This window comes from Sphaeramia orbicularis, chromosome 15, assembly GCF_902148855.1.
Source record: "Sphaeramia orbicularis chromosome 15, fSphaOr1.1, whole genome shotgun sequence".
In the NCBI taxonomy this organism is placed as follows: Eukaryota; Metazoa; Chordata; class Actinopteri; order Kurtiformes; family Apogonidae; genus Sphaeramia; species Sphaeramia orbicularis.
In genome coordinates, this window is record NC_043971.1 from 34038394 (window position 1) to 34053314 (window position 14921).

Consider the following 14921-nt stretch of genomic DNA (forward strand, 5'->3'; position numbering starts at 1 on the left):
TGTTTTTGCGATGTAGACTATATTTAAGGTCAGCAGGACTGTACTGAGGGTATTTGTTACCTAAAAAATATTCTTTTATTGCGTTCCTTTAGGTTAAATTCCCAACTCAGACAAAATGGCCTCTTAGTAACAGAACTCACTCAACTGGTATCCTCCTCTGCTCCAAATACAGCATTATTTTTTTTAATAAAAAGTGCTGGGAGTGCCGACACGCATTTATATTATTTGTAAACCGACCTGGGTTAGTGCTGGTCAGAGTACCACCACCACCACCGAGTCTGGGCCCCCTCCTCATTCCTATGAAGACATTTCTGTAGTACCTTGCACCCCTGCATAGTGACGACCACTGAGACAGCTCTACACAGCTTTGACATAACCAAAAAAAAAACTAAAAATAAGACTTATGTGTATCAAACTGACAAACATAATAAAAATTAAGACATTCTTTTTGTACAGTACCTCAACTTAGATTAGCTGTCGTACCTGTTTCATGTGTTGTATATATATTTCTGTTGTTTTTCACCAGCATTAATATAATTCATATGTGTAAAAGGGACCCTGACACATTTAATTTGTCTGTAAGTTATGTACACTGGACACTTGTCATATAATGGATTAATATCTTTCTATATTTTTTTTTCTTTTAGCTTATTTAGCAAACGTAAGCACTTGTCATTAAACCTGTACATAATGTAGCACTTTCTGAAAGAACATGGCAAGTTTTCAGTGAAGATCAAAACAGGCAAAAATCTAAATGTCAAGGTCTCTTTACATACGGTACCGCCTGAAGAGTGGAGTCTGGAAATAACTTAAAAAATTAAGTGTACCTTTAATTAGCTTGTCCACCTTAACACTCACACAGTCACGCACACAGACACACAAACAGGTCTGGGTTTGTTGGGACTAAATGGGAGGGCCGGGGTTGGTGCTGGAGTGTCTATGAGACTGTCAGAAGAAGCAGAGGGAGAGAAAACAGCAAAGACCCGGCGAATCTCCAAAAGGACTGGACTGGACTCAATACTGAACCGGACTGGACTGACAGTGGACAAGGGTAAACTGGACTGGATTAGACTGGACTGGAACAGGTAGCAGGAGGCAGAATTTAGTTCTAGAGTGGTTTATTTCATTTTTAAAGTAGAAAATATCAGTACATTTGAGTATTGTGATGTTCTATATTGTGAGACTGTTTAGAGTCTCAAAAATGTGGAATCCTACAAGTGATCAGTTCTAATTTTTTTTTTAGTTTGATTGTGTTATGATGGTAAATGCTAAAGTGACTGATCCCCCTGTTCTGACAGTATAAAAATGTAGTGTTACTTTTTTATACAGACAGAACTGCGTTGTGTATTCTTTATACTATGGCAGTTTTTTTTATAAAACTAGATAGATCTTATAAAAAAAAATCATATACAAAACACATATTGCTTTGCTTACAATGCTTGCAATATATTATAACATCTGTACCATTATACATGTTGTATTTCCAGATTTGTGCCTCATATTGATATGCTTTAGTGAACCAATTTTTGATGAGAAAAATTCCAATGGAAGAAGAAAATGCAGCATTTTTAATGCCAAACATTTAAGGCAGAACTGTGTTTGAAGAAATTTGCAGCCTGAGTGTCAGTCAAGACCTGCAGACATGGTTTCAGGCAGGAAATAAACACTCAGTCAAAACTGCAAAGGGATTATTGTCACAATAACTGAGTGCTATGCAGTTTTTTTTTTATGCAAATTTTGCTAAAACAAGTTTTCATTATAATGTGATTCAGTGGTAGTTGGTTAAAAGGTGAATTTGAGCTACTATTTATTGTTATTCTCACCAAATAGATGACAGAAATGTTCAGCGTTTCAATCAGTTTTAATAAGTTATTGCAGAAGCAGTGTGGTTTCAGTTGTTTTTATAATAAAATTTGTGTAAAAGTGTGTGTTAGCAGGTTTACGAAAAAAAAAAAAGAGCACTGGAACAGTTTTAATGAACGTTGGTAGATGAGTATGTGAAGCACCTACGATGAAGTCATTAAATTTTGTAGTAGATCCGTGTAAAGGGGCGTGTCCTGGACTTTTTTTCCCACATAGCAAGACATTTGATTGGCTTACAGGACTACATGATTGATTAAGGATTTGTTTAAATTCGCAAACACCTTCCTGTTTTTGCTTTGCACATGAATACAAATGGACTTGACCGTACCACCTCCCTTTGATGTAAAGTCTTTCAGTACCATGAAACTGACCAGACCAGTAACATCTCCCAGTCCAGACTAATCCAGTCCCACTGTCAGACCCATACCCGGTCTCTCAGAAACTCTGCTTTCTAGTCCAGTCTGTCGTGTCCAGGTTTTTATGGTTCTTCAAAGAGCTGGAGATCCAGCCTGACAACGATCTCTCCTGTGGGAACCTCGTGGAGCAGCAACCGCTTCGTGATTGGTCCTTTAGAACCCTGGTCCTTTTTTATTTCAGCCAACCGGATCTCCGTCCTGCCCAGGAAGTCTACAGGGAGTCGGTGAAAAAGAGAGCGTGACGAAAATCAGAAATAAAGCCATTAATCCTCCCACTGAAGGGTGAGATATCAGAAACACACTCCTTGGTGTCTGAAAGTGATTAGTACTGACCGTCAGGTGAGAACTGGTCTCGTTCAAACACAGTGACACAGAGGACGTCCTGTTCCAGGTCTTTTATAAAAAACTGGCAATTGGAGTTCCACTTAGGATTCAACGTGTCCTAAACAGGGAAAACAGAGAAAACATCCGACTGAAACGAAATGGTGCATAAAGACCCCTTTACTACTATAAAACTGAAAATACTCCACTGCAAATAGAAGCTGTAAAATCAAAATATTAAAGGTGCGCGAGACTTTTGTGACCAATTTTTCATCAGAGCTGTAAAACCCCAGTCATAGCCTAAGTATCACAAATCTGTAAGTCTTTCTGTGATTACTCACCTGAATCTCTTGCATTACGGTGAACAATTTCTAAGTGCCATCCACTATAAACAAATCATCTAATAATAATAATAATGATGATAATAATAATAATAATAATAATAATAATAATAATAATAATAATAATAATAATACATTTTATTTGTATAGCGCTTTCATGGAACTCAAAGACACTTTACATAAGGCAGATAAACACAGAAATCAAACACATTAAAAACAGATAAAAGTAGGCGCAGAAAGCAGGTATATAACTATAAAACAGTTAAACATTAAAAGCAATCTTAAATAAGCGAGTTTTTAAAAGGGATCTGAAGGTGTTGAGGTCAAAGCAATGTCGGATGATAGGTGAGAGAGAGTTCCAGAGGGTAAGGGCAGCAATAGAGAAAGCTCTGTCCCCCCAGGTTTGGTGCTTGTTTCTTGTTTCTTGCTGGGAGGTAACTCAGGCATCTTCGTAATTTTGTTGCGACGTGCATTGTGGGAAACGTTGGTTTACGCCGCTGTCTGGCAGTGGCAGGTGCTAAAGACACGTCGCAGAAACGGCGGGAGCTCCCTTCCCTCTATGCATATTCCTCCAGCCGTTTCCGCGTTTCAACCGTTTCCGCGTCGTGTTTGTTTCATCCATATAATATTGCTTCCCACAATGCATGTCGCGACAAAATTCCGAAGATGCCCAAGTTACCTCCCGACTCTGTTTGTAAACACATGGTTTGTTAATAGTGGATGGCACTTCGAAATTGTTCACCATAATGCAAGAGATTCAGGTGAGTAATCACAGAAAGACTTACAGATTCGAGATACTTAGGCTATGACTAAGGTTTTACAGATTTGATAAAAAATTGGTCACGAAAGTCTCCCACACCTTTAACGATAAATCTAAGAGGTTTGATATTTTACCTCTGTGATGTGATGGAGTAGAAGTATAAAGTAAGTACCTCACATTTCGACCATAAAAGTAAGCATGAAGATAAAAATTTTTAGTCTTAAGTTACAAAATGTTTCACATATTCAGGCTTTTTAGTAAAATCTTGAACATTAACCCCGTTGTTAAGGATGGTCGACAGTGAAATCTTCACTTTTTTCTGTTGCCAATCAGTAACTTTTACAGAATAAATAAAATATCACAATACATTCACTTTAATTCACTTGTCACTTTACTGTTGTCACTTCTGTCATTTGCTTTATGCTGTAACTTTATTCTGTTATGTGGCTTAAGTAAAACTGTATTAATTTGTTTCTTCAGTCCTTTGTTGTTTATAGTTATATTCTATTTTTTTTTTTTTTACTATGTTTCTTGATGCACTGTGGGCCTTAGATTAATGCAATTTCAGTCTGTATGTGCTGTACATATGGTAAAACTGATAATAAACCTGACTTTGACTTTAACATTCAGTTGGTTCTATTCTAACTTTTCGATAGGTTTTATTGTTATATAAATAGGATGTAGAACTACTGGTGTTATTCGTACCTGTAACGTTTTTGTGATATGGCACTGAGAGCCCATGGTCACCTCACAGTATGGGTTACTTTTTCCTGAAAAAATCCATAATTTTAATGACATAAAAAAAATGCACCATGAGAAACAAATGACTAAACATTCCAAGCGTTTACGTACCATGGGAGCGACAAGGTTTGAGCTCAATCCCCTCCACAATGTTGACCATCAGTCTGCCGATGCCTGTAGCCCTCTGAGACCGCACTGCCACACAGAATAGCAGCCTTTAAGTTATTAACCCTTTCATGCATAAATTATGAGAACCTTAATGGGTCAAAACGCTGTAATGTCCTGTCAGAGAGCGAAATTTAATTGATTGCCATTCCAACATTTATTTCAATATAAAGTAGCTCCTTGTTTTGGATAATCCCTTATGGTCCAACTAAAGCAAAAATGAATTTAAAAGTAAAAATGTGGGTCAGATTGTCTCTAAAATGTCCTGTCAGAGAGATTTTGAATACCGTTTTTTGACCCTAATCAAGATATTTTTCCTGAGTGTTTTTATTCCTCTTTAGGCATTAAAAAAACAAACTGATTGAAAAATTTTTTATGAACCTATTTTTCATGGAATTGCAAAAATATTCACTCAGCTGGACATCATGCATTTAATGCCTGAAGCAAAGAAACATGTATTTACTGATACACTGTGTGAAAACTATGAAATATTTTTTTTAAAGCTACAAATCTGGTGTTTTGTCACATTTTAACGTACTCTAATATTAGTTATCACTCACTTTATGGAGATAATATGCAAAAAAAAAATCTTTTTGTTTAAGAAAAATGGTTAATTACAGTCTATTAACAATAACAAGCAACTGATTTACCCTCAAACATGTTACTGTAGATCAGACTTTTCAAAAACAGCAAAGTTACAATAATGGTATGAATGTCAGTGTATGGAATGATGCATCCACTGTGTTGGCTGATGTGGAACTAAAACAATAAAATTCATGAATATACAAGAGAACAGCAGTAGAATAGCTGTCCACTGTAATGACCACTATGCATGAAAGGGTTAAACTGTCTTTAAAGGAAAAATCCATTTAGATCTAATGTGAAGGCAGAGGAAAAACAAGTTGAGGTTACCGAGATATGCCTTCTCTCGCTTCTTCTTCTCCGTCTCGATGAAGAGTTCGGAAGCTGCCTTTATTTTCTGAACCCACGCCGTCCTGCATAAACAAAAATAGGATCAATAACCCTGCATCTCACCAGCATGTTCTATCAAGAGTCAATAACAAGTTGGATTTGTGAGGTTGTTGTGTTCTGGTGCTTGAAAGTCCTGTGGTCTTGATGAAGGAGATCAATGTTCCAATAGAAGTGGGTGGTACTTTCACTGGAGGAGAACTCAACTAATTCAGTGAAAGTCCATATATGACTTCCCATCAGTGCTCAGTAGTAACTATACTGATAGCAAATTTGTAATATTTCAAAAAATTTGTCAAAAAATCAAAAATCTAAATTGCTCAAAATTGTGAATAAACATTGTCAACATTTTCCCAGGGACGCTACAAAAATAGTCTAAATGAATCTGACCAGTGGTTTTGGAGAAGAAGATTGTTGAAATCTAGACATTGGTGGCTTTGAGTTTGACCCTTTATAGTCACTGAAGGTCAAAGGTCATGGACCCAAATGAAAGTCCATATATGACCTCCTATCAGTGCTCAATAGCAACTATATTAATATCTATAACCATTTCCATGTTATAAACTCTCAAAATATGGACCATTGTAAGTAAACGCAATTTTTTATTTTATTTCAAAAATCTGTCAAAAATTTCAGATTCAAAATATCTAAAAACTGCGGACAAACTGTGTAGACATTGTCCCAAGGAAGCTACATATAAAATTTGAAGAGAATCCAATCAGTAGTTTAGTCAGAGATGTTTGAAAAAATAGCTAATGAAGACGAAGATGATGACAACAACGACGATGACGATGACAATGATGACGATGATGGACACAGCGGTTTCACAATAGCTCTTGGCTAATTGGCCGGTGAGATAAAAACAACAAACAAACAGTGAATGTACCAGGCTGCAGAACTCATCAACTTTTTGTTACGTTTGCAGTGATGTGTTTGTGTGTGTGTGTGTGCGTATATGTGTGTGTGTGTGTGTGTTACCTTTCATTAATGCTCTCAGCTCTAAGTGTGTAAACTCTGTCTATATGAGAGATGTGGAACAGAGGTTCATCTCCTGACGGGTCTGTTGGCAGCTTCACTAATACCTCATTTAAGAAGATTGGCTGGAAAAATGAAAATAGACAGTCAGTCACTTGGAGTCATACTTTGTTACTGAAAATCCAACTCTAAAAAAAGCTTCCATAAATAAAGGCTGGGAGTAAAATGTAATTTATGTACAGATTATTCTGACAGTTATTACATTAATCATTATGTAGAGGGGAATAATGTCACTAAGACTCAATAGTCAGAGAACTAAAAAGAGATATTTGTAATTATGTTACTGTCAAATGTTTTTGCATTAAATTAATGTCAATTCTCTGCATTTTTTTTTTTTAAGTGTAGAGCCAAGAGAGAGGGTGATTCAAGAAAAAAAAATCTGATTATTTCACATTTATATTTATAGGAAAAAAAATTACAACAAAAAAAATCGAAATTTACAGATTTTTTTTTTTTTTTTTTTAAACTCCAACTAGTAGTACATTGAAATAACCAGTCTGTTCAAACCTTGTGTAAAGGGCTTGATTTTGACACAAAAGCTTTCTCTTTATTGTAAATGTGCCACATTCCTACATGCAAATATGTGACTTCTTTCTTGTAAATTTATTGTTACTCTCAGAGAACATCCAAATACTTTCTCAGAAATGTATAAACATTTTGTGTCCTTTCTGTCCCTACCTGGCTCACTTTTATAGACTTACTCATAAATAGTTTAATTTTTGATTCCAAGAAGGATCCATCTTATGATGCCATGTTAATATTCTCCAACTATCTAAACCTCCAGATGCTGCTACAGCAGCAGCTGAACTCACCCCATTTACCATCACCTGGTACCAGCAATATTTCCTAAAAATCACATCAAAGCTCCTATGCACTTTTATCCACTTCTATATCATTCATGCATATAGCACTTAAATACCGTAGTGTCTTTAATACGTATCCAGCTCCATATAATGACCAAACATGACCTTTGACCTGAACTCATTTGAATATGTTAGAAAATACAGCAAAATCATTAGGTTTGACTTTTAAAATCTAAAATAACATCCTTACCCACCTTGTAGGTTCTATTGTTGAAATATGTTAAACTATATTTATACATCAAATATATGAAGCTTTAGAATCTACGAGGGCAAGATGTTCAATTTGAAGGCAAACTAAGAAACTTATAAAATGAAAATTATACATTACATGCAGAACTGACAGGAACATCTCAACTGATCACCTAAACATGTCTTAAAGAAATATGAAAAGAATATAGTTTTGTTGTTTAATAAATGTACCATCTACTTTTTGTTACCATATGTGGTCTTATTTCTTAGTATTTACAGACATTATCAGGCTAAAAGGGGTCCATTTTGGAGATGCTTGATATTACTGTTTTGCTTCAGTGACTGAGGCATGCATCACTGAACATGGTCCAAAATGATTTTCCAAACATAATTATGCATTTTACAGAGCCAGACACACATATTCTTAAAATAAATCCAAAGTGGGCAAAACAGATAGGATACCAGAACATGTCCTTTACTTTGGAATATACTGAAGTTTTTCTTGACACCCCCCTCTCCTTCCTCTGACTCCAATTTTTGAACCAACAACAGCACTAATCTGGTGCTATAATTATAAAAGTATTTGCAGATTAATTGTATTCTTTGCAATCGACTATATCTATTGATTGTCTGAACAAGATGTGTGTTTCAGACACCACATTTAGGTTGTTTGAAGCCATTTTAAATGCTATAATTAATTCAGGCTTAGTGCTTAAGTGAACTTTCTGATTGGTACAGGACTAACACTGCATTAGTATTAACTATTTAGCATTATAATTTCAAGCAAGTCATGAAAATCAGATTAATGACTTATAAAATGTGTTTTGTAACCACAGAAAGAAATTTTTGCAAATGAAAGAACGGATAAGACAGTCACTCCAAATCTACTTTAATAACAGTTAAATAGTTTTTAACCTTATAATGTCGTTAAAATCACTAAACCAGGATGATGGGCTTATCTGTGAAGAGGCTCTAAGTGTGTGTTTTCGTACCGTCTTATACATGCGATACTGCAGGTGTGTTTTGGAAGAGAAGACTTTGTCTGAACCAGAGGAGCCCAGAGGTTTGGTCACCTGGAGGAGAGAAAAAGACCAACATGAGACTGTGCAGAAGTCCAATACTGGGGCTGTTTGGACTCTGGTCAAGTTGAAGAGCGTCACCTGTGTGAGCAGCAGGAAGTCGTTGAACAGGAAACCGTAGAGCTCTTTACTGCTTTTAGCTTTGAACAGTTTCCCACTGTGGAGGAACTTCCTGGGACCCAGACAGTTGGTGACAGAGTTAAACACCAGTTGCTGAAAGATTGAAAAAAAATCTGTTATTTTTGGCAGTGAAACATTTACAATTTAGGCAATAAAACAATAAACATAATGATAAGATAAGATAAGATAAGATAATATAAGATGAGATGAGATGAGATGAGATGAGATGAGATGAGATGAGATTTGATAAGATAAGATAAGATAAGAAAAGATAAGATAAGATAAGATAAGATAAGATAAGATAAGATAAGATAAGATAAGATAAGATAAGATAAGATAAGAAAAGATAAGATAAGATAAGATAAGATAGTGAAGTCAGTGAAGACAAAAAGACAGGTAGAAAAAAACCACAAACAAGTGAAAAATGAATACAAAAACAGAAAAATGAGAAGGTTATTTTTTATATAAATATATTATATAAAATTAGAATTAGAATTAAAGTTAAATATTATTTACATATTTACATTGTTGTTGTAGATGCACATGTTGTGATATGGGGGTTGGGCGGGGGGTTACAGGGAGCTGTTCTATAGTCTGCTGGCTGTGTAGATCAGGGGTGTCAAACTCATTTCAGTTCAGGGGCCACATTCAGCTAAATTTGATCTGAAGTGGGCCAAACTAGTAAAATAATAACAAAATAATACATAAATAATGTCAATGCCAAATTTTTCTCTGTGTTTTAGAGCAAAAAAAGCACATTTACATTATGAAAAGGTTTACATCTACAGACTATCCTTTCAAAAGATGTGAATAACATTAACAAACTGAAAAAATAAGTGTAATTTTAACAAGAAAATGCCTCAGTTTATCATTTACACATGTGCATTATAAGTACTTACTTCTGTTAAGACATTTCAGGTTGTTCATATTTGTTCAGGTTATTCACATTTTTTGTGAAATTCTTCTTTGTTTTAGTGTAAATATATTGAAAATATTTACATTTACAAAGAGAAAAAAATTGGGGTTGTCATTATTTTTATGTTATTATGATAGTATTTTACTGGTCCTGTCCACTTGAGATCGAATTGGTCTGAATGTGGAACCTGAACTAAAAGGATTGTTAATATCTTAGTGTAATTTTTGCATTTCACAAATTCATCCCGCAGGCTGGACTGGAAACTTTGGCGGGCTGGATTTGGCCCACGGGCCGCATGTTTGACACCTGTGGTTTAGAGGAATGACTTGTGGTATGGCTCCTTTTGTACTGGGGCTGTAAAAGTCTGGTGCTGAAGGAGCTACTCAGGGCCTCAACACTGTGGTGCAGAGGGTGGGGGGATGTTGTCTATGATGGATGTCAGCTTGGTCAACATCCTAAGTGCTACGTGCTCATCTCAAATTCAGGCAGATAACCACGTTTTGCAGTTTATGGAATATTTTTATGTGCTGTTTATCTGGATTGTTGTGATGCTCAACTGTGTCGCTTGAGATCAGAATCCAATGAAACAGGTGAGAATCATTTCAGTGCTTACACAGAAAAACTAAAGGCATGTGATAATAATCTATCTTTCACCTCAGACAGGCCTTCACACTGGACATGAGCCTGAATCCACTCCAGTCGATCGGAGTTCTCCTTCTCCCTGACGCCTTCATTCACCTAAAAACACAAACACAGGTCGTTTCTCTCAGCACAGTGTGTGTTTATTAATGCTGTTAACAGATGGTAAATTAAATCTGTACTGACTGTTACTATGGTGTCCACTGCATGCTAACAATAACAAGAAAAAGCAGCGACATGTTTCGGTGCAGCTAAGACACCACTAAAATGTGTATCTTATGTTTCATAGATGACAAACAGAACTCCAAAAGGTTAATATTTTTCTGTGAATGCTGAATGAATGAATGAAAAACCGTTTGCTAAAAGTCTTGCAAACTACAACCTACAATGGCTAACCAGGAGATAGTATGTTAAAAATAGCACCATATAAATTCAGCTGCATGCTAAAAGTTAACACATCCAGCTGTTTTGTTAACCATAGTATATAAACCGAAGGCCCTTAGCCCTGAAATGAAGCCAATGTTTAAGTGTCTTACAGTTGTAATACCATGGACCACCACTAGGGTGGGCCCAAAAAAGCCCTGGATGCTGTAGACCAGGGGTGTCAAACTCATTTTAGTTCAGGGGCCACATTCAGCCTAATATGATCTAAAGTGGGCCGGACCAGTAAAATAATATAAATAATAGGATAAGAACTTATAAATAATGTCAACTCCAAAGTTTTTTTCTCTGTTTTTGAGTGAAAAAAGTCAAATTCTGTAATGAAAATGTTTACATCTACAAACCGTACTTGAACATAACATGAACAAATATGAACCTGAAAATTCTTAAGAAAAATCAGTGCAATTTTAACAATATTACACCTTAGTTTACCATTTATACATATGCATCCCAACTTACAGATCACAGTGGATCTACAAATACATAAAACAAGCAAGAGGCAGAATTTTGTTAAAATTCCACATACTTCTCCTAAGAAATTTCAGGTTATTCACATTTTTTGCAAAAGGCTAATCTGTAAATGTAAACATTTTTGTGTCATTTTACTTTTTTATACACTACAACAAAGAGAAAATTTTGTAGTTTTCATTATTTACAGGTTATTATGATAGTATTTTACTGGTCTGACCCACTTGAGATTGAATTGACCTAAAATTATTCTAACATCCTTGATTGTTAATATCTTAGCGTAATTTCTGCATTTCACAAATTCATCCTAGGTGCCAAATTGGACTGTTTGGCGGGCTGGATTTGGCCCCTGGGCCGCATGTTTGACACCTGTGCTGTAGAGTTACACTGAACTGCTCTCTATAAATAATAAGCTTTTCTGAAGAGTCATTCTGGTCTCATCTGTTTTATTGGACCCTTTAACCCTTGTGTGGTGTTCAGATTTTTGTCATTTAGCCAGTATTCGTGGGTGTGGTGGACCCGCTGCATTTGTGGGTTTCTAATTCAACATAATCAGACAATTTTATGTTAAAATACTCAACAGATGTTTACTTCATCCCAATGACAAGCAACACAAAAAGCATATGTTTAATATTTGCCTTTTGCCTTTGCTAGATCACATTTAAGACTTTAAGTGCTATTCGTTTTTAGTTGGTTTTTTTTTTAATACAATGTAGTATAATCAAGATATGAGGGGAAAAATTCCTAAAAAAAAATGATTACTCATCATTTGTCTTTTAATAAAAAATGAAAACAGGTCCCACAGACCCAAACACCATACAAGGGTTAATAAGTGATATCTAAATGTTGCCTCCATTATTCCGATCTCAGGTCAGATAGAAGGCTTAGATGTATGTGGTGTCTATCTTTGATTGTTTGGACTTTCAGAGTTCGTGTTTATTTAATGAAGCAAATTTTCTCATAACCGGAAGCAGGTTCGACTAACATGACAAATAAATGAATTTACTTTGTTACATGATGCTTGATGTACTTTACCCTTTTACTGAGTCATTAAGCTAGCATTTAGCTCCCTCAGCTCCATCCCTTTTTGTCCAAATATGGTCACTTCCAGCTCCAAAAAAAGCTAATCATGGTGACGACAAAACAGCAGGTCAGAAACCAATAAATGGCGATAAAAGAATGACGTCATTCTTTTCTCAGCACATCATCTGGGCAGAACTTTTGTGTGATTGGTCAGAAATGTGATGTGGGCGTAGTTAATGCTGAAAAGTGGAAAGTGGGAGGGGCCGATGAGGACTTCCCAGGAGTTCTGCACCTGAGTTTCTCATGAAGTCTGAAAGGCTTTGACTAGAAATAAAATTGTTCTTGTTCTTGCCATGTCGAGAAAACGAACAAATGCCTGTTTCTGTAGAGAATGTACAGGCCTTAAAGGAGTAATATTTAGCTTTTTTTTTTTAAAAATGGAATTATACATTTTAAAACATTTCCCTGTGGTCTACATAAACTGTAAATGCTATGCTTGGGTCTGAATTCTTCATTAATTCAACTCCACAGGTCCATCTTCAACCCTATTTCTGAGTAATGACACCAGAAAGGTCATTTTGAGCGCTGGGCCTTTAAATGCAAATGACCCACTTTACGCCCCACCCACTCCAGGTTGTTGGCTGTGCTGCTCTGTCCCATTCAGCCACTTGTGTTCATTATTACAACCAACAACTGAACATTTTAGGTAATCGGCTCAAAATTTGGACATATTTTCAGTTTTTACTACAACCGCTGCTGCTGACAAACAATTATGTCGTACTCGGAGAAATGTTCATTGGAAGTCTTGACCTTATATGTGCAAATGTTGTGACGTAACTAGTTATAGATGTAACAAATTAAGAAGGAATTAAAACGGGTTGTAGAAATCCACTTGATTTTTGCCAAAATGAATATAAAGATAGCTTTGCAGCACCTGGAGGGTTCAAATTCAAACTTTATGAACTATTAGGGTCCAAATACACAAATAAATGAACCAAAGACTAATAAAAGTGGGTTTAGCAAAATATGACCCCTTTAATTACATCCAGGCTTTGGTATAAAGGCCTAAAGCCAATCAACTAAGACCATGATGACTTCTGGAAATAATGTACTAATATAGAGCGGAGTTTTCAGTGTATTTTTTCATCATCAATTTCTGACTCCTGAAGATTCTTGTACAACCGAATGTCTGTGAGTGTTTTGCACCTGTGAACACAACTCCTCAGCTTTCTCCAGAGCAGCTTTCAGATGACTGTGGTCTGGATGTGACTCAGGAGTATTTTCTAAGATCTAGAAAAGAAATTAAGAGAAGATATGAGCAGAGGAAAGGTTAAATCAGGTTGTTTGTGTAAAATGTGTGTTTGTGTGTGAAGTCAAGTGTCATGTAACAGGAATGACCTGCCCTACTCTGTGATGTCTGCTACCTCTTTGCATAAATCCAAAATTTGCATGTTTATCAGATTTGCAGTTTCCTTATTATTTTTTATTTATGTTTTTTTACAACTCAACTTTAGTGCTGATTTGTTATGCATCCCATGGGGTGAAGTTTGTTCATTCATTTACACAAATACGTTATCTATAACACTGGTCTACAAGTAAAATGCCTCCAGAATAAAAGTAGTGAAACTTCACCAAATTCAAGTCACTGATAAAGATCAATTTTGTCAAAAATACTGGATGGTTTTAGTGGGAATAAATAAAAGAATGTGTTTTACTCTAAAGATTTGGATTTGGTCAAAGAGTTCAAGTACCTCGGGCTAACCTCGGACCCAACATTAACATTTAAACAACACATAAAGCAACTTAATAAGATAGGAAATTTTAATGTGCAAAATTTTGGACAAGTCAGAGCCTTTTTGACCTTATATGCTGCTAAGATGCTTTTACACTGTATGATTTTCTCTCACATTGAATACTGTATAACTTCCTGGTCACTTGCTGCTGGCACTACATTCAAACCCATAGTATCTCTTTCGAAAAAAGACAAAAAAAAAAAAATTAATTTCCACCACTGCTTTGTTTCAGATAAATATAAATTTGTTAATTCCAACAATTTGGTGAATTTTAAAAATGCGTGCCTGATATCACTGGTCTACAAGGAAGATGCTTCCGGAATAAAAGTAATGAAATTTTACCACATGAGAGTCACTGATAAAGAAAAATCAAGTCAAAAATGCTGGTTGGCTGAACTTTCCAAGATACAGCCTTGGGTCAAAATGTGAAACTCAAGAATTAACGAGAGAATGGGTTTGACTCAAAAGGAATATTTGTCTCAGAGCTACAAGATCTACTTCAAAACACTGTCTGCACATTAGAATACATTCACTTTACAGGTTCTATTTAGTGGAAGATTTATAAAACTATTATATAAATGTACATAAACCAATATATATGTGTAACAACACTTAATCATATACCTTGAAAACATCAGCAAACCGGCACTTTTGTCATTTATTTTCCAATTAATCTTATTAAAATACGTAACATTTAGCACATTTAATGTCTGAAGCATATCATTTCTAAAAAATTGTAGACCAGTGTATTTAAAGTCTTGCATGACCTGCCCTCCTCC

The 14921-nt window shown here is 35.6% G+C and overlaps 1 protein-coding gene across 5 annotated transcripts in view; it reads right to left on the minus strand.

Moving 5' to 3' along the window:
- Positions 1–14921, minus strand: part of itsn1 (intersectin 1 (SH3 domain protein)) — a 73046-nt gene continuing 58125 nt past the window's right edge. For all 5 annotated transcript variants that reach the window (XM_030156730.1, XM_030156731.1, XM_030156728.1 and 2 more), the window contains 10 exons: positions 13556–13639; positions 10433–10516; positions 8824–8955; positions 8656–8736; positions 6555–6676; positions 5520–5602; positions 4554–4637; positions 4407–4471; positions 2613–2721; positions 1–2490 (listed from right to left, as the gene is read on the minus strand). In XM_030156730.1, the coding sequence (XP_030012590.1) occupies positions 2342–2490; positions 2613–2721; positions 4407–4471; positions 4554–4637; positions 5520–5602; positions 6555–6676; positions 8656–8736; positions 8824–8955; positions 10433–10516; positions 13556–13639 (993 nt within the window). In that variant the 3' untranslated portion in view covers positions 1–2341. The remainder of the gene's footprint in view (positions 2491–2612; positions 2722–4406; positions 4472–4553; positions 4638–5519; positions 5603–6554; positions 6677–8655; positions 8737–8823; positions 8956–10432; positions 10517–13555; positions 13640–14921) is intronic.